The sequence below is a fragment of the Penicilliopsis zonata genome (genome assembly GCF_001890105.1).
Source record: "Penicilliopsis zonata CBS 506.65 unplaced genomic scaffold ASPZOscaffold_13, whole genome shotgun sequence".
Lineage (NCBI taxonomy): Eukaryota > Fungi > Ascomycota > Eurotiomycetes > Eurotiales > Aspergillaceae > Penicilliopsis > Penicilliopsis zonata.
In genome coordinates this window covers 696,275-713,577 of record NW_019208922.1, presented here as the reverse complement: position 1 = coordinate 713,577, position 17,303 = coordinate 696,275, and the positions used below count along the sequence as shown (strand labels likewise).

Genomic DNA, 17,303 nt, shown 5'->3' with positions numbered 1-17,303 from the left:
CTCGCCCCCTCCTACTTTCCAAACCGTGGTTGTCTTTGCCTCCCTCGGAATTCCGCCTGATTCGAGCGAACAGGGTCCGATCGGAGACCGGAGGTTGGGTTAGCAAAACGTCGCCCGTCAAATCACGCCGGATGAGCTCGCGGTCCCACTGTGTTTCCTGTCCTGTCTACGTGTTCGACTGCTCGACAGACGACAGAACCCCGACACTTCTTCACTTCCGGCCGTGACTTCCATCGAGAGACACGGGCAATTGATGTGTCTCAGTCTCGCTGGATGCTGCTGAGCACCCGGTGGTGGTCCTGACGTTTTCTTCTCGAACAATCCAGCTACAATTCGCCCGAGATGCCTCCGTCCACCACGTCGGCCGAGGTCTCGACTGCTCCGCTCGCCGATTACTTCTGGATTGCCGGAGTCGATGGGAGTGAGATCCTCGATACCTTCCGCAAGCTCGGGGAGGATTATAAGACCAGCGGGGCTGCGGCCCCTGTCAGTACCGATACCATCGAGGAGGATGCCGACGCAGAGGAGGCGCACGACTCGCGCCCGCCGTCCATGGGGGGTTTGCGGGCGTCTTACCAGCAGCTCTTCTCCAAGTTGTCCGCCGATCCGCGACTGTCCACTCGCTCGGGGGACCCGTTCGGTCAGAATGGCGGCGGCGGCGGCGGCGGTGGTACCAACAGCAATCGCAGCAGTCTGTCTACCATCAAGGGCACTCAGTCGCCCCGAGGCTCCTCCTTCTTCACCGAAGATTTCGACTTTGACAAGGCTCTGCTGAAGTTTGCCTCGGAGCGCGAATCGTTTCTCTCCGATCTGAGTCTCAGCGCCGGCGCCATCACCCCGCAGCGGCCGCGGTCCCGACTACGCACCCAGAAGATCGTCTCGGAGGACCCGCCCTCGCAGTCGGCCAGTCTGCTGCGTTCGGGCATCGGCAGTGTGCGTCGACATATGGCGTTTAGGGACATGAACAGCATGAAGAGGCAGCCATCGCTCGCGCGACAGGGTAAGCAGCATCCCCGCTTGTGTCTTGTATTATTAGACTAACCCCGGAATCTCAAAAAAAAAGCATCCGTGCGGACATCACGACGCCTGAGTAACTACAACTCCGTCATCCCTGCGCCGCAGCCGCTGGAAATATCGCCCAGCATGCATCCGCTCAAGCGCCGGTTCGAACCTGTCCTCCTCGACCGATATCCTCCCAAAGGCGTGCCAGATGAGACCAAACAACGCGGCTCCTTTCCGGACTATGTCCCCATGTTTGCCTTTCCCAACGATATCAACATCGTCTCGTCCGACCAGCGGCCACGCTCCACCTGGCACGGGTTTGTCATGACCACCGACAACGGGTCGCGGTTACACGCCATCTGCGTCATCATCTGGATCCCCCTGAACCCGCACGCCGCCGAGGAATTGGAGAAGCGCTGCGAGGAGTGGAGGAAGGACAACATGACCGACGAGGAGAGAGAGCTGGCCGCCAGCCTGGGCGAACGCTTGGCCCTGGAGCGCGCCAAACTCTCCCGCCTTCTCGCTCAACTGCCCACCGTCCCCTCGGGTTCTGAATCGCGCGAGCAGCTCGAAGATGAGATCAGCGCCGTCGAGGAGAAGATCGGCCTCATGACCGACCTCCTGCGTCCCGTGCGCCACGGTGCCGCCACCAAGATCGAAGGCCTGACTGACGGCGACACGGGATTCTGGATCCCTCGCGCCTATGGCATCCTCGGCCGCGAAGGGACCATGACCAGTTTCTGGAAGGAATGGCTCAAAGCCGTCATCGTCCCCATGACGGATAGTACCATCCTCCACGTCCCATCAAGCTCGCCTCGTGTCGGCGTCTGGCAGCCGCTCGAGCGCTATGTCATGAATCTCTGCACCGAGGCCTTCTGCCCACTCTCCTCCAAGACCCAGGTCGAACTCGCCGTCAGAGAACTTCGTCTCTTTGCGCGCAAGGAAGCAGTCAACGAGCTTCCAAACGCTCGCAACGTATGTGGAACCCTCCCCCCGACGCCTCTGTTATCGGCCATGGCTTGCTAACATCCAATTTTTCATAGACCGACCTGTATGCTTTGTTCCGCACCTTATCCCTACCCAACATCATGATTCTTCTCGAGGTGAGATTTCTCCATCCTAAACAGATATATATATATATATATATCTCTAATTGGCAACTTTCTAACGCACGGGCTTGGCCCCCTCCAAAAACAGTACGCTCTGACCGAATCTCGTATAATCCTGTTGTCTTCCCATACCTCTATGCTTCATCTCGCGAGCAAAGCTCTGGTGGACCTGTTGTTTCCGATTCAGTGGACAGGTGTACTGATCCCCGTCCTGCCGGCTCGATTGATCCAAGCCCTCGAGGCACCTTGCCCCTACATAGTCGGAATCGAACGCCGATATGAAAAAGTCGAGCTGCCGTCGGATGACTTCGTTCTTGTGGACCTCGATCAGGATATGATCGAGAGTACCGTCCGTCCGACCCCTCTGCCCCGTCATCAACGTCGTAAACTCTTGTCTCTCCTACAGCTGGCCGCGCCGCATCACAGCCGGTATGGCGTTCGTGTCGGCCCGCCCGCGTATGCGATCGAATGCTTCCCGTTCGACTTGTTCTCGTCGGAAAACCCATCCATCTTCAACTCCCGAGCGCAGCCCACCCAGCTGTCCAAATTTGTCAGTCTCAACTCGAGCGCCTTTGGGCAGAGCGCCATCCCGCCCGGCTCATACCAACCGCCAATATTCAACGCCTACCTGCATGCACGCAACGAACACGCCTCCTCGCGAGGATACTCCTCCAAGGGAGTTGACCGGCCGGGGACCAGCTCCACCACCAAAACGAGTTCTCCGCCCTCCCCGCGGACCAGCTCTCCTACCTCGGGCCATTTCCCCCCGTTGCCCAGCACTCCGGCGTCCCGCAACGACTCGGGAATGGCCCTGCAGGCCTCACTGCGGGAGAAGCGATCCGGTCATTTTGACGCGGCGTCACGAAGGAGCTCCTCGTTCGGGGTGGACATGCGGCAGGGTGTGGCCCGACGGCCCAGCGCCCCCTTCCTGGGCCACACGTCGAACCTGTCAGTAACCACGCTGAACACGGACTACAACCCGTCCTCGACGTATGCCCCATCCGTGTATGCGCAGTCGACCATTGCGGCATCGACGATCGTGCCGCAGGCGTACGCCCAGCCGGTACATAACTCCGAGGGCATCTGCTGGGTGGAGGGCCACTGCTTACAGCTCTACCCGTGGGATGAGAAGCACACGTGCGCCATCTGCGACGAGCGGGCGGAGGAGGGCATGTTCCGATGCACGGCCTGCAAGACCACGGTGCACAACCGATGTGCGAACCAGATCTGTCTCGTGTGCCCGGCGGCCTTCCATCCGGAGCAGATCCGCGCCGCGTTTGTACGCTGCTTTGCCAGTCTCTTCTACACCTACAAGAAGTTCATGCAGCCGGCGTCGGGAGACAAGAAAAAGGCCGGGCTCACGTATAGTTTCAACATGGATGCGTTTATGAAAAGTCTGCCGAGCGAGCATGCCGAGTATATTGGAGTGTTGCAGCAAACACAAGGTAATTCATTCCCCAATGAAAAAAAAGAAAAGAAAAGAAAAGAAAAGAAAAGAAATTCCTGGCTAATCAAGCAGGCTTCAACGAGTTTATCTGTGAGCGAGAGCGCGTAAACCCGAAATCCAAAGACCCCCGCCTCATCTTGTTCGACGAGATCATCCTCTCCAAACGCAACCGTGGCCGCTCATCGATCTTCTCCGGCCGAAGCATGACCGACTTTCTCTCTGATACGTCCAACCACCTGTGGCGGACGGCCAGTGCGAGCTCGTTCCCGTCAAGTAGCCGAAGCCAACACAATCTGTCTGGGGACTATTCTCAAGTCGTCACCAGAGGTGCGAAGGCCCCCCCCTTTCTCTCTAACCCGACTTGTTCTCTCCAATGCTGACATGCAGTAGCCCCAGCCAAATTAGACCCAAGTCTCATGAAAGAACCCCGCATGGTTCACGGAGCCCCCCGGGTCTCCAAGACCACCAACAATGCCCGCAGGAAACCACTTCCGAAGATGATGAACGGCCTGGCTATCTCACCTCCTTGATATCTCCCACTCCTCAAATCTTCACGAAACCTCCTCAAACCGCCACCTCGTCATTCCTAGAACCACTTGAGGATATGTGCAAACTGCACTCGGCAATGCAAGCATGCATACCATGCATGCATGCCATATTACCTACCCTCCAAAGTAAACAGTGATACTTACGAAGTACCACTGTGACACTGTCTATCACCTCCCCTCTTAAAAAAAGAAAAAGAAAAAAGAACTGATCACAGAAAGTACTGTCTGTTCAGTTCTTCCCCGTCCCTTGGGTGTCGGTACATTTGCCCTGGAGGTTGGAACCGTCTATACCGAGGACCGCTTAATTACATTACACACTCCACATATTCAGTTGATAATTTAATATTTTGGATGGACCCTTCCTCTGCGGCTCCTTTTTGACCTGTTATGCCAATACCCTCGTTGCACCCCGAGTGCTGTTTGTATATAGCTAGAGAATATAGATTGATCTAGCACATAGACTGAAGGCTCAGTACAACTAATTACCACTACATACTCCGTATACTCCTATCTACTATTCTATTATTCTATTATTCTATTATTCTATTATTCTATACTTTCATTGGCGGAGAATTCCCTCCGAACCAGTGGGCCCAGCGCCTCCTCGCTCTCCGCCCGGGGGAATTCTGCCCGTCCACCTGAACAACTTCATCTCCTGCCATCCACTCCCTGTTTGGTCTCCATCCCGTCCAGCTGTCCTGATCCAGTGGCCTCTCTGACTCTCTGTGTCTCAAGCTCCGTCTCGTCTCTCCGTTTCGTCTGTCGTTTGTCGCCTATTGTCTGTTGTCTGGTGTCTCCGCTTGGCTTTCATTCCGCCCGTCGTTTATCGCCCGTTTATCGCCCCCCGAACGAGGAGGAAAAAGCGTCCTGGGGGGGAAGGGGGGGGGAAGGGAAATCCTCAACCTTCAAGATACCTGGATTCTTCCGATTATGCTGGTCGTGTCTTGATCGAGTATTGAATACGGAGTACATGGTACTACAACTACTCTACAACTACTCTACTACTACTCTACTACCACTCTACTACTACTCTACTACTACCACTTTACTACCACTACTCTACCACTCTACCACTCTACGAGATTGTACTAGATCTTGGAGGTTATACATATTCAAGCCTTTATCATTCGCCAATGGAGTCTGGCTAAATTCTCTCGCTCCGGCTCTCTCTCCGTCTCTCGTCTTTCTCTCCTTTAACTCAATATACCTCAATACATCCACTCCATATTCTCTCTCAAATTCTCCCTAGCCACCAGCTTTATTATTTCTGTCATAGCATACTGTGTCAGTGTCAGTGTCAGTATCAGTGTCAGTGCCACCCGTCGTCATACCTGCTCAAGCATGAAAAGGCGCAGAATTGCTGTGCGATGATGCAGACTGTCCTTCAGCGGCCGATGGCTCCCACATTACTCGAAGACGTTCCTCCGTCGCCCCTCGCCCCGGCCGTCAAGAGCTCGCTGAATAACCCTCCGCTGGTCGAGACGACTGCAGAATCGGCCCACAAGACGGTCGTCGTGGTCTTTGGTCAAGGACAGGAGAATATCGTCCCGCTCGTTGCCGAGGTTCTGGGGAAACCATGGATCACCACCTCGGCGGTTCCACCGCTCGCTGAAAGAAATGGGAGTATTAGTCTAGCGGCGGCGGCCGTCGTCGGCGTTCCTACGAGCGAGCTGCCGGGAATCCTGGACGCCTGTGTCGACAGGGCTTCGTGGATCGTGATCAACACCCACCGGGTGGGCGGCGGCGACGCTGCTCCGGCCGAGGAGCTCACCGACCGCTGTGACTACGAGTTTCTCTACCCCGACAGCAGCCCGTTCTTCCGCCGCGACCTGACTCGCTTCCTGGCTTTGATCCTGGGCCAGACGCGTGCCCACGAGGACCTCAAGACCAAGACCCGTACCAACTTCATCTCCACCACCTTTCCCGACGTGCACGCTGCCCTGCCAAACCTGGACATCCTGTCTGTCGGCTCCGACGCCGTCGAGATCCGTGTCGATCTCCTGGTCGAGCCCTCCTCCGCTGCGGCTGCGGCTGCGGCTGCGGCTGCTGCCACGGCCACCACCGTCCCCAGCCTGCAGTATGTGGGCCAGCAGCTGATGATCCTGCGCCAACACACCGAGCTGCCCATCATCTTCACGACACGTTGCACCCGTGAGGGCGGCAAGTTCCCCATGGACGACCCGGACCTGTTCTATCGGTACCTTCGGCGCGCGCTCAAATGGGGGGTCGAGTACCTGGACGTCGAGCTGTGGCTGCCGGAGCCGATCCGGCAGCGGCTGGCCGAGGTCAAAGGCCACACCGTCATCATGTCTGCCTTCCATGACTTCTCGGGCCACTGGAAGTGGACGTCGCCCGAGGCGCCGCGCATCTTCGCCGAGAGCGCCCGCTACGCCGACATCGTCAAGATGATCGCCATGGTCACGCGCATGGAGGAGAACTACGAGCTCGAGTACTTCCGCTCAACGATCAAGGCCCAGTACCGCGACAACCCGCCGCTGTCGGCGGTCAACATGGGCCAGCTGGGCCAGCTGTCGCGCGCCCTCAACACCGTCTTCTCGCCCATCACGCACCCACTGCTGCCCATGATCGCCGCGCCCGGCCAGCTGACCGCCGCGGAGATCAACGAGGCGCTGCATATCATGGGCTCGCTGCCCAAGCGCGAGCTATACGCGATCGGCACCATGCGTGCCACCCCGCAGTCGATGTTCATGGAGAAGTGTTTCAACGAACTCAGCCTGCCGCATACCTTTAGCCCCATCGACCGTGGGCCCAAGGGTTCCATCGAGGCCGTCATTCTGCAGCCCAACTTTGGCGGCGCGTACCTGAACCCACCCTTGCCGAGTCCCGTTTCCTCGACGACAACAACAACCGCCATCCCCAACGTCAGCGAGGCGGCGCGTGCCATCGGACTGATCGACACTATAGTGGTGGTGACGGGCAGCGGCGGGCCGCGACCGTTTGTCGGCGAGAACGCGACGTGGAAGGGGATCCGTGCGACGCTGACGCGCGACTACGTCCCCTCTGCGTACTGTGGCCGGGCCGCCATTGTGCTCGCCAGTACCGAGAGCGACGCCGCCCCGGCCGTCTTTGCCCTGCGTAGCTTGGGTATCGGTCCGATCTACACCGTCGGCTTCAAGGCCAACGGACCTTTGTCCGCGGGGTTAGAACCCCTCACCTCCATCCACTCGGTCAAATTGGTCGACAAACCGTTTGTTATGGTGTCGGCGTTGCCCCCTGACAAGTCGCTTCTTGTCCAACCCCTCTTACGACATTACAGCAGCAGCAGCATCAACAGCATCAGCAGCAGCAACAGTCGTATGACTACCGGCCGGGTATACCTGGACCTGACGAGTGGGACGCGCAAAGGCGACCCGCTCGGGGTGGCGGTCAGCGCCGGGTGGACAGCGTACGGGATCGAAGAGGTGCATGCATGGACGACGGTGGAGACGCTGCGTCTGCTCGTTGGTCAGAACGTGCCTTTTGATTTTGTGCGCATGGCATCCGGGCGGGTTTATTGATCCTTTCGGAGTATGGACCTGCTCCTACCAGACTCTACACTACTACTAGACGAAGTTGCATGTATATACATAGGCGTTAATGATGTACCTCAGTTCACTTAGTTACCTTGGTCAGCTAGCAGCGATTGTCAGTACTACACAAAGTATTACATTGTCAGTACTACACAGAGTATTACCCTTCGTCCGAGGCCCCTGTCACCTCGTCTTGCGGGGTTGCGCTGATCCTTGCTGCTCTCGCTTTTCTTGAAGAATACGGATACGGAGACGAGTCGAATCGAGTAAATTCCCTTTGGCCATCTTTTTTTTCCTTCTCTTTTAAACTAGGGTTATAACTTTATTAAATTTATTTACTAACTACATATATTAATCGAACTTGTCTATTCATTTCTGATAATCAGGGGTCTCCGGATTCCCCGCAATCCTCCGCTTTTTCCCTCGAACCCGCCCAGTTCTCCCACAACTGACTGAGACATGGCCGATTTATCCTGCAATTGATTCATCTCATTGTCACTTTCTTCTTTTTTTTTTTTTTTTCTCTTTCCTTCTCGCTTATTCTCTTCTCCTTATCTATCTTCCTATCATGCATCATGTCTCGTCCGCCCGTGAGTATCGATCGCCTCACTCCCCGACGGGCGACGATCGAACCGCGCGAGTCGATGAACTGCAAGTCGTGTCGCAAGCGGAAGGTATTTTCCATTCTTCTATTCTTCTACTCCTCTTGTTATAGTCTAGATTGATCAAGAGCTCACAAGTCAGATTAAATGCAACCGCATGCGCCCGAGCTGTGAGGCGTGCAAGGTCTTCCAGTGTCCTTGTATCTACGGTATTCCCTCTTCAAACCCTTCAAGCCCTTCAAACCCTTCAAACTGAATTAAACTGAATTAAACTGATCCCCCCCTGCCTAGATGCCGTGCCTAAAAAACGAGGACCAAAAACAGACGTGCTGGAGGCGCTGTTGAAACGAGTCGACGGCCTGGAGAAACGCTTGCAGGACGAGAAGACGCCGATTTCACCCACCTCGATTGCAAAGGAGGACGTCAATCCCACCGCGAGTCGAACAAACGAGAATATTCCCCATCCTCATAACCATGCTCGTCGAGCAACCATTGACGGCATGTATTATCCTGTCCAGGAATTTGCCTCTGCTGTTCCTCCTCCTGCTGCTCCTCCTGCTCCTCCTGCTCCTCCTGCTCCTCCTGCTCCTCCTCTTGCTCCCCTTCCGACTATCGCCCTCCCCGAATCTCTCCTGGACGCTTACTTCTCCCGTCTTCACGGGAAACCATACTATATCCTCGATGAGCAGAGTACAAGACAGAAACACCAGCTGGGGCAGCTCTCTCCTCCTCTCAGTCTGGCCATCGTCGCCCTCGCCATGCGGTATACCAGCGCCACAAGCCCGGAGACGGCCCAGCACACGCCGCTGGATTATGCGTTGCAGGCTCGCCAGATGGTCGATGTCGATCAGCCTTCTATCGAGAGATTGCAGGCTCTGTTGCTTCTCTCGCAGGCTTTCTTTGCTTTGGGACTTGGCAAGAAAGCTTATATGACGTTTTGTAGGCTCCTCCTCTCCCCCTCTCCTCTTCCTCTCTTCTTCCTTCATGTAGAGTTAATAAAAATAGCAAGCTGCGTGGCAATGGTGATAGCCCTCGATCTATACCGCGAAGTCCCCTCAAAAGTCAACTGCTCCTCGCTGGAGCGGGAGATGCGCCGCCGTCTCTTCTGGGCAACGTACATGATGGACCGATTCATCACCTGCGGCTCGAAACGGCCGTGTCTCATCTCCGATCACTCCATCCTGCTGCGACTCCCGGCGTGGACGTCCCAGGGATCCTCGCTGAACGTGGAAGGCGAGATGTTCAACGTCGGGCCCAACATCCACTACTCGTCTGATGCGCGCCGGCGAGCGGGCCAAGGCGCCGCAGCGCTGCTGATAGACATCACGCGCATTCTGGGCGTGACGAACCGATACCTGGCTGCCGGCGGGGTCAAGGGCGACTCGCATTTCCCCTGGCACTCGCTGTCGAACCTGTCCAAGATCCGCCAGGAGCTGGACATCTGGGCCGCCGGCACGCAGGACGTCTTCGCCTCCATCGACGCCCTGTTTGGCCATCCGGAGAGCACCACCCTGCTCCTCAGCAAACTCATCTACCACCTCGTCCACTGCCTCATCTACCGTCCCTTCCTTCCCATCGATCTCGTCGAGCTGCGCGGCAGCGGCCAGCACCAGTCCTGGCAGATCGAGGCGACCAATCTGTGCTTCTCGCACTCCAACGCCATCGCCGAGTTGGTCGAGCTGGGTCGCGCCGCGCCCCTCGTCGAGTGGCCCGACCTGGTCGGCTACTGCGTCGCCATCGCCGCCACCGTTCACGTCCACGGCGTGCACTACAAGGGTCCCGCCGACGGCGGCGGCGAGGTGTTCGCCGCCAGTCCGGATTTCCTCACGCGCGAAATGCACCAGCTGGCCTGGCTGCGCGCCTACTGGGCTGGAGTCCAGCACCTGCGCGAGATGCTCCAGACCATCTACGCCGCTCACACGGAGCTCGTCCGCTCCTTTGCTACCAGCTCCATGCGCTTCTCCCCTGTCTTTCACCTCGAAGACTTCCTAGACCGATACCCGGGCTTGGCTGTCGATGGCGCTCACGTTCGCCTTGTCGATATGCCGGTCGATCATGAGAGGTATTCTTCTTTCTCCTTCCTTCCTTCCTTTTTCTTTTCTTCTTTCTTTTTTCTTCCTCTTTTCTAACCTGCACAGTTTATTCGGCCAGGACTTTCTTAATCGCCTTTCCACCCCCTACTTCCAAAACATGTACCAGACACCCAGGCCTCACTTACAACCGTCACCATTATCATCCCTCGCATTAGGGGGCGAGCGCCGGGACTCGCAGTTCAAAGAGCACACTCGGTCTTCTGCCTTTGCCCGCCCTGCCTCCGACTTGCCCTCCATGTACGCCGTCCCGGCCACAGACTTAAGCGCGACAGGAACATCTTCCTCCTCTTTCCCGCCCGACCACGCAACCCTGCCAAACCCCTTCTCCCCGGGGATGTTTGCATTCTCCCCCTCGGCCGTGCTAGCAGACTCGGTGCTCAACGTCGCGCCCACCCCGCCCGCCAACCCGCAATACGCGACCTTCCCCTTCGACGCAGTCAACCTGAATGCCTCCCCGCATGGCGCTGGGCCGGGCGCCCTCATCGGCGCCACGGCGTTAACACCAGGCGGTCAGTCACAGGGCAGCGGCTCGCACACGGGCACAGCAAGTGACAACCCGGCCTCGGAGAAGGATCCGTTCCTCAGCCTGCTGGAACGGCTGGCGGAGAACGAGCAGAACTCGGCGGGCGGGCCGAGCGAGCTGGATTTCTTCCTCGGCGCGGTGGAGGAGGAGGAGAAGTAGTCCTTTTGTATATACTCCTCCTATTAGACATAAAAGATACCCATAATATGTACCATCTCAAATCGAGATACGTCGTTCTTCGACGTACATCTGGAGTATACGGAGTATATAAGTATATAAAGTATAACTAGTACTACAAGTATAACTATAACAGCTAATTCTGATGGAGTATGGACCAAGCTGTTACAGAACTATAACAAGGTACTGACTGAACTTGCTCTCGTCAGAATCTACACTGAACACACTCTGCCAACCGATCAACGAATACTTGACGCAGCCAGTCTTCAATGCAGAGAAAAAGTCGACCACCTCCTCTCCGATCTATGGTTTGCAATCCTGCACATCTCGAAACATCAAGTGCAGGTCTCTAGGCACGCCGAGCTCCTTGACTCTCCTAGAAGCTCCCAAATCACAGCCTACCGTCCAATCTCCAGAACTAGTTGACCAAGGTCAAGAACCGGTTGAGTTTTGAGAAGAGAAAGTCTGACATGGTGGACGCTTTGCTTCCCCGCTGCGGCGGGGTGGGTTCGTGTCTTGTCCTCTAGAATGGTGGCTAGAGATATAGATCTATGGGAGAAGTGGAGGGTGTGCTTCACTGTCTTCTCTACAAGGGAGGATCTGGAGGTTGAAACGAGGGAGAAGGCCATGCATGTTTTGAACATATCCCAATAACAACCAACACGCCTGGAATGATGATTGGTTTATTCTTCTATATATATGTCTTACTTGCCAAACCGGATCCCCATGTCGGGAGTCCACATTCCTGGCGTAGGCCCCGTCCGCGTCGGCTGCGGTGCTGTCAGCGGGTTCGCACTGGTAGGCGGTGCAGATGGACGGACTTGGGCTTGCAGTGGTGCGGCGTAGGGAGCTTGAGCTTGTGGAGGCGGTTGATGCTGCGGTGGACGAGAGATGTTGAGCGAGGCCATGGCGGTGATGTTCGATATATCTCTATTCATCAATCAGTACGGTGCCACATCAAAAGAGAGGCAATTAGAAAGATAAGATGAGCAAGGCGTACGCTTCTAGTTGGCTGGCTTCCATGCGCCGCTGGTGGACAAACGCCTTGCTGTCGTCGCGGAAGCGGGCGACAATCTTGGCCAGGTCGTTGTAGAACTTGCGCCCGACCTCCAGGTTGGAGATGATCTCCTTGTACTTCAGGTACCCGGTCTCTAGCTCCTGCAGGGCCTTCTCTCGCTCCCGCATCGACGCATCCCCCTTGTGCGCCTTGGTGAAGGCGCGGTTCGCCTCGCGCACCTGCGCGGCGAGCTGCTCCTGCTCGTGCTGCTCTTGATCCACCATCTCCACGTCCGCGTCGTACAGCCGCAGGTGCTGTTCAAACAGTTCTTCAAACTGGCTCGCCTGGATAGGCTGCATGGGGAACTCGCGTTCCAGTCGAGCCGCTTCTTTTAGGAGCACAGGGTCTAATTTGATCAGCTGGGTAGTTCGAGTATATAATACAGAGAGAAAGGGCCAAGCTTACTGATGTCGTCCGACCTCCCCTTGTCCTTGACCGTCTGGATCCGTCGTTTCCGGCGGTTCTCCAATCGACTCACATCGTTCAAACAGCTGCGCAGCCTGATTGATTCGCGCTCCGCCTCGGGCGTGATCGCCGCCCGGCGGCTGCTGGGCACATACGCCTCGAGGTCTCGATTGGTTCCCGTCAGTACGCGGAAAACGGCCTCCGAGTCCTTCATCTTGCGCTCCACCAGCTCATCGCTGCTCTGTGCAGAGGTGAAGTAGCCATTGATCTCGGTCGATGTCGTGTACACCTTCAGCCCTGCCACCTCGGACGCTTCTCTCGACCACCGCTCGGTGCCGTATTTACGACGGGCCGCATCGTCCTCCGCCTTTTCGGCTGCCAGAATCTCAACGCCTTCCTGGTACACAGCCTTGTCGTTGGCTTTGATCTTTGCTGTGTCCTCAAGAGACCGGCGCAGGCGGTACTGTCCGTCCTGCTGTCGCATCTCCTCGGCATGTGAGACTAGAGTCGGCGGCAGGCCCAGAGGCTTTTCCAGCGCTTGCAGAGATCCGGGGAGATTGAGGGAAGATAGCAAACTTGGACAATTCTTCAGCTTTTATGATCAACAAAAACAGAACAATGTTAGGCAAAACTCACTCTCTTAGCTTATCTGTCATGGTCTCCAGGCCCCCAATGATTGTGTCGTTGATCAGTCGATCCCTTCGGTCAGAGTAGATGCTTGCGGCAATGTGTACTGCATAGGGCACCAGCTTGGAGAACAAAGGTTGCCCGAGCGGGCCGTTGTCTCCGAGCATCGAGATCGCGTCGGTCACCTGGGATGTGGCTTTGGCAGCCACCATACTTGCCCGTTCGATGGTCTTGAGCTCTGACTTGGGCGGAATCGGGTTGAGATAAATGACGTCGTTGTCCTTTTCGGCTCGCTTCAGGTCCTCCGTCACGCGGCTTTTGAGACCGTTGAGGTCACCCAGTACCGTGCGGTTGATCCAGCGCGCCTCTTTCAACGCCTCATTTATACAGAGGAGACTGTCTCGCAGCCGTGCAACCTCCTCTCCGTACTTGCGCTTCTCCAGGCAGTCAAGGGACTGGCGGTACTGTGCCGCGGCGGCAAAATGGTGGTGCTTCGCCGTCATGTGGTGAATCCAGTCGGTGCTGATCGCATTCGACTTAACCGCCAGGTCGCCGGAGTCGGCATAGAAATCCGACACCTTGGCCGCTAGCCTCGCAATCGACGCATCCTTTAGCCCGTCCTTGACGGCTTTCTGCCAAAAACATTCCTGCGCCTGCGCAAGGAGCAGCAGTTCCAGACTCTCCAGCGTGACATCATCCATATCTTCCGGGGGCGATGAGCGGAGATCAGGTATAATATCGGTTCGCAGGTGCGCAAGCACGCCAGCCGCCTGGCAAAAGTAATTGCAGGCCTGTTTGAGTCCATCGGAGGTGGTGCGGTTCAGAGAAAAGGCAAGCTGCGAGTACAATGCGGCGAGATTGAAGGTGATATTTGCAAGCTCAAATCGCAGATTATTTTGTGAAACTGATATATATCCATCAGACCTATGTGTTTTGTCCCCCCCCCTTCAACATGCTGCAAAACTCACCTGGTCTCGACGTATTGAATCCAAAGGCAGGATACCACGAAAAATCGACACCAATCTGCACAGTATCAGCAATGTAGCCCAGCAAAAAATCCATCTTCTCACAACCACTCCTTTCTCACATCAATTGGAAATTTCCCGCCGATCCATTTCAGCTGCGCCGCGTACGTGACTAGCCGACTAATCCCGCTGATATGTGGCTCCTGGACGTTTATAGCCTCTGACCGTAGCCGGTCGATGATCAGGAGATCTTCCGCGAACATGTCTGGGCGCTGGTCATATTTGGAGGAGATGTACTGGGTGATGGCATCCGCGAGTGAGACGGGGTGCGTTCGTCGGAATGGTAGCTGGAGGATATTTCTGGAAACATAGGTTAGCGGGGCTTCCAGACGTCCATTTCAATAGAGACTGCTCTACAGAAGTCACGGTACATACGATGCCATTGTAACGGTGGTTGGGGATGGCCCAGGTCCAAAGGCTGTTGTTGACAGCAAAAAAGATTGTCGGGCCCCGCGCAACGGATGACGTCTAAGATGCCTGAGGCACAGAGAGCTTGGTGTCTCTTTGCTGCGTTCGTACTAAAGCTTCTACTTTTGGAGATTTCGCAGGAAGATCAATTAGAGGTATATTGCTAATGATCATATCTTTCTTATTTGCTACCGAGAATTTGCTCCATGTATGTACGTGAACAGATTACAAGCCAAAAAATGCAAATAGAGCAGCAGCCCATTGCTAGTCCGCAGATATGCAGGATCATGGAACCACAAGAACAGATTCAGGAAAATATCTTCAAGACGAGTCAAGAATTCAAGGCTCCAGTTCACTGATCCGCATCTTGATGTACTCGTAGAGACTGAGCAGGATCATATTGTTGATTGCGGTGCGGAAAAGGATGATGGATAGGCCCTTGTACATGCTGGACTTGGCCACAGCCATGGACGCCTCTCCAATTTCCTTGGATTTACCCAGGAGGACGCTCTGGGCGCGGGTCTTCCTGGTATCAAGGGGGTAGGTCTTAAAAAGGAATCTTTGTCAGTAACCTTTGCAACGCGAGGGAGATCTCTCAATCACTTACACAAAACCAAGGAACGGTGCTACAAAGCGCTCCTGCAATCATCGGACCGCCGAATGGAGACTTGTCCTGGCCCATTTCATTGGCAGCGAGTTGTTTGACAGTCTCGTAGACGCTGAAATACAGACCGGATCCGATGGTATCGCGTAGGGCGTGCAAACCGAAGCCGGTATAAAGGCCACGGACGCCATGGCGCCGGACGATCTGCTGGATCGCTTCGATAGTGCCGAGGCGAGGCTTGTGACGCAGCGAAGGATCGGCAACTGCATCGGGAGATGCCTGGGCACGGTTCGACACTAGAACAGAGGTCTGAACCACGTTCTTCGCGAGCTCGAAGGGGCCTAAGATAGAGTTTTATGAGCCGGCTGCGAAAGAAGTTCTGGGAAGAAATTTAAACTTACAGGCAATCGGAGACGAGACGAGTCCAGCGAAGAGCCCAGCGGTAGTGAAGGTGAAAAGCGTGGCAAAAGTTGGAGTGCTGCCGGGCTGATCGTAGTATTCCTCAGGAGACTCACCTGTCCAGCCTTTGACAAAGTTGGAGATGACATGCCTCGCGTCACTGTAGGTCGAGAAATTCAGGACCCGAACGACAGTGACACTTGCCAAGGGTGGCAGAGCTCCTGGAAAATGAGTTTTGTTAGCTCTTGATGGAGCTCTCTGGATATAAGAGTTGAGCTCACCGGCAACATAGCCCCGAGGCCCCTCAGTACGCCACAAGTAGCGCACGCATTGGGAAATATTCTTGAAATTGTGACTGACAGGTCAGCTTCCTTTGCGTCAGCTCAGACTCAGGGCAGCTTACGTCTGCATCCGGGTCTTGACGTTTTCCAGTGGGGTCTGTCAGAGAAGAGATTAGTTCTGGGTCCGCGTTTACCCCGACAGCAAGGCTGACACGTACCAACGTCAGAGTAGCCACGATGGTCGAGACCCCCGAAGCTACTTGCGTATTGTAGCGTCTGAGGAGTTTGTTGCGCGTGGCGTCATCCATTATCCATGCATTAGTGGATGGCATGATTCCAGGTGCAGGCTGTGAAGGAGCTGGTGTGAAAGAAGCATGTTCAGAATGTTTATCCAGAGTCATCCCTGCATCTAGACAGTCACTGATAGGCCTGCTCCAGATTCACAAAAGTGGTCCTTAATGGCAGTTGTAATCGGCTGGCAGCATGAGAGAGCATGTACTGCCTTATACAGATTCACAAGGTAGGCTGGGGAACCCTATGGAACGCAAAGCGGTCTCTCAGCGCGCGAGTAGACCGTTCGGCGTCCCACAATTGTCCATGAAGTAGACTGGACTCAATTTCTCTGCTGCTCAATCCTTGAGATATCTTTATTTCTCATGGAAGGGACCACACACAACGAGGGAGGGGATCCAGCACAACCCCCAAGTCAGCCCTTGCGAATGTTTTATCCGACAGCGGTGCTCCGCCAAAGCACACGCAGCGATGTATGCTGCGTCTTGAAGGCTTTCAAGACCGTATATATGCTTTCAGAAGCTCCTGAACAATGGTAACAGAACTTGTTAGCCCGAATCTCTGTTCTCACTGCCATCGTCTCGCAGATCAGACCTCCTCCCGACGGGCCATTGCTAAATGCTTACCTCAACGCAAGACCAGCCCAGCAATCACCAATCCATCGATTGCAGCGAGAACAAGCCCGTCCGAACAATTTCCAGCAACAGCAGAGCTCACGGGAGTGTCCAGTGGGATTGACACAGGCCGACCGGTCGATCGTCGCAGGACAAACGACGCAGAAAGCTCGGGTAGGCATGTGGGGACAGGAAACGGGTGGTCAACCAGTGGGCGAGTGACGTCGGTATGAACAGCCAGCAAGAGACTGGACAGTGGAGGGCATGGTCAGTTATCGAATATTATGATTATTATTCCTATTATTCAGACTTCTGCTCGCTTGTTGACCTTCCTCCACAACAAGATTGGGAGCCAATCCGCAAGTGAGGTGAAGAAGATCCAACTGGATAGCGCCAGTGAGTGCAGCAAGCTACCCCGCCCTGCCAAGGTTGTAACGAAGAATACTACGAGTAGATACCAGGTAGTGTACGGACTATGAACTTATGAAGAGTGCTGATATCCCCTTGTTCGATAGGAAACTCCATAAAGAGCGAAATGAGTCTTGCAACAGTGTGCTGTGC

At 55.4% G+C, this 17,303-nt stretch overlaps 6 protein-coding genes across 6 annotated transcripts; 4 read left to right on the top strand and 2 right to left on the bottom strand.

Moving 5' to 3' along the window:
• Positions 1-342: 342 nt before the first annotated feature.
• On the top strand, positions 343-4,088 carry ASPZODRAFT_70998 (hypothetical protein; the record flags this gene model as incomplete). Its single annotated transcript, XM_022729715.1, has 6 exons — positions 343-1,000; positions 1,064-1,977; positions 2,046-2,105; positions 2,200-3,556; positions 3,628-3,885; positions 3,949-4,088. 6 exons carry the CDS (start codon positions 343-345, stop codon positions 4,086-4,088), a joined length of 3,387 nt encoding a protein of 1,128 aa, XP_022579299.1.
• Positions 4,089-4,942: 854 nt separating this feature from the next.
• ASPZODRAFT_134923 (hypothetical protein) lies at positions 4,943-5,362 on the top strand. Its single transcript, XM_022723659.1, has one exon. It carries the CDS (start codon positions 5,077-5,079, stop codon positions 5,353-5,355), a length of 279 nt encoding a protein of 92 aa, XP_022579298.1. The 5' UTR covers positions 4,943-5,076; the 3' UTR covers positions 5,356-5,362.
• Positions 5,363-5,473: 111 nt separating this feature from the next.
• On the top strand, positions 5,474-7,624 carry ASPZODRAFT_153666 (hypothetical protein; the record flags this gene model as incomplete). Its single annotated transcript, XM_022726001.1, has 1 exon — positions 5,474-7,624. The coding sequence occupies one exon, from the start codon at positions 5,474-5,476 to the stop codon at positions 7,622-7,624; it is 2,151 nt and encodes a 716-aa protein (XP_022579297.1).
• A 587-nt stretch (positions 7,625-8,211) lies between these two features.
• On the top strand, positions 8,212-11,013 carry ASPZODRAFT_18354 (hypothetical protein; the record flags this gene model as incomplete). The annotated part of the gene is made up of 5 exons (XM_022727197.1): positions 8,212-8,310; positions 8,381-8,447; positions 8,530-9,177; positions 9,244-10,300; positions 10,377-11,013. The coding sequence occupies 5 exons, from the start codon at positions 8,212-8,214 to the stop codon at positions 11,011-11,013; spliced, it is 2,508 nt and encodes an 835-aa protein (XP_022579296.1).
• Positions 11,014-11,541: 528 nt separating this feature from the next.
• On the bottom strand, positions 11,542-14,564 carry ASPZODRAFT_121236 (hypothetical protein). The gene is made up of 7 exons (XM_022721280.1): positions 14,521-14,564; positions 14,208-14,445; positions 14,089-14,143; positions 13,130-14,024; positions 12,494-13,068; positions 12,032-12,434; positions 11,542-11,961 (listed from the first exon to the last, which is right to left on the bottom strand). Exons 1-7 carry the CDS (start codon positions 14,526-14,528, stop codon positions 11,736-11,738), a joined length of 2,400 nt encoding a protein of 799 aa, XP_022579295.1. The 5' UTR covers positions 14,529-14,564; the 3' UTR covers positions 11,542-11,735.
• Positions 14,565-14,832: 268 nt separating this feature from the next.
• On the bottom strand, positions 14,833-16,365 carry ASPZODRAFT_738941 (hypothetical protein). Its single transcript, XM_022729929.1, has 6 exons — positions 16,056-16,365; positions 15,960-15,994; positions 15,838-15,911; positions 15,559-15,777; positions 15,161-15,498; positions 14,833-15,099 (listed from the first exon to the last, which is right to left on the bottom strand). The coding sequence occupies exons 1-6, from the start codon at positions 16,236-16,238 to the stop codon at positions 14,893-14,895; spliced, it is 1,056 nt and encodes a 351-aa protein (XP_022579294.1). The 5' UTR covers positions 16,239-16,365; the 3' UTR covers positions 14,833-14,892.
• Positions 16,366-17,303: the final 938 nt, after the last annotated feature.

Bases quoted from the DNA above. Each gene is read 5' to 3' on its own strand.
- ASPZODRAFT_121236 (XM_022721280.1), bottom strand. The intron at 14,144-14,207 runs GTGAGAAAGGAG...GATACTGTGCAG, and splicing joins GCGGGAAATTTCCAATTGAT to ATTGGTGTCGATTTTTCGTG. The intron at 12,435-12,493 runs GTAAGCTTGGCC...TGATCAAATTAG, and splicing joins GGGGAGGTCGGACGACATCA to ACCCTGTGCTCCTAAAAGAA.
- ASPZODRAFT_738941 (XM_022729929.1), bottom strand. From the start codon at position 16,238: ATGACTCTGGATAAACATTCTGAACATGCTTCTTTCACACCAGCTCCT. The intron at 15,778-15,837 runs GTGAGCTCAACT...CTCATTTTCCAG, and splicing joins GCCTCGGGGCTATGTTGCCG to GAGCTCTGCCACCCTTGGCA. The intron at 15,100-15,160 runs GTAAGTGATTGA...TTCCTTTTTAAG, and splicing joins GCACCGTTCCTTGGTTTTGT to ACCTACCCCCTTGATACCAG.
- ASPZODRAFT_134923 (XM_022723659.1), top strand. From the start codon at position 5,077: ATGGTACTACAACTACTCTACAACTACTCTACTACTACTCTACTACCA.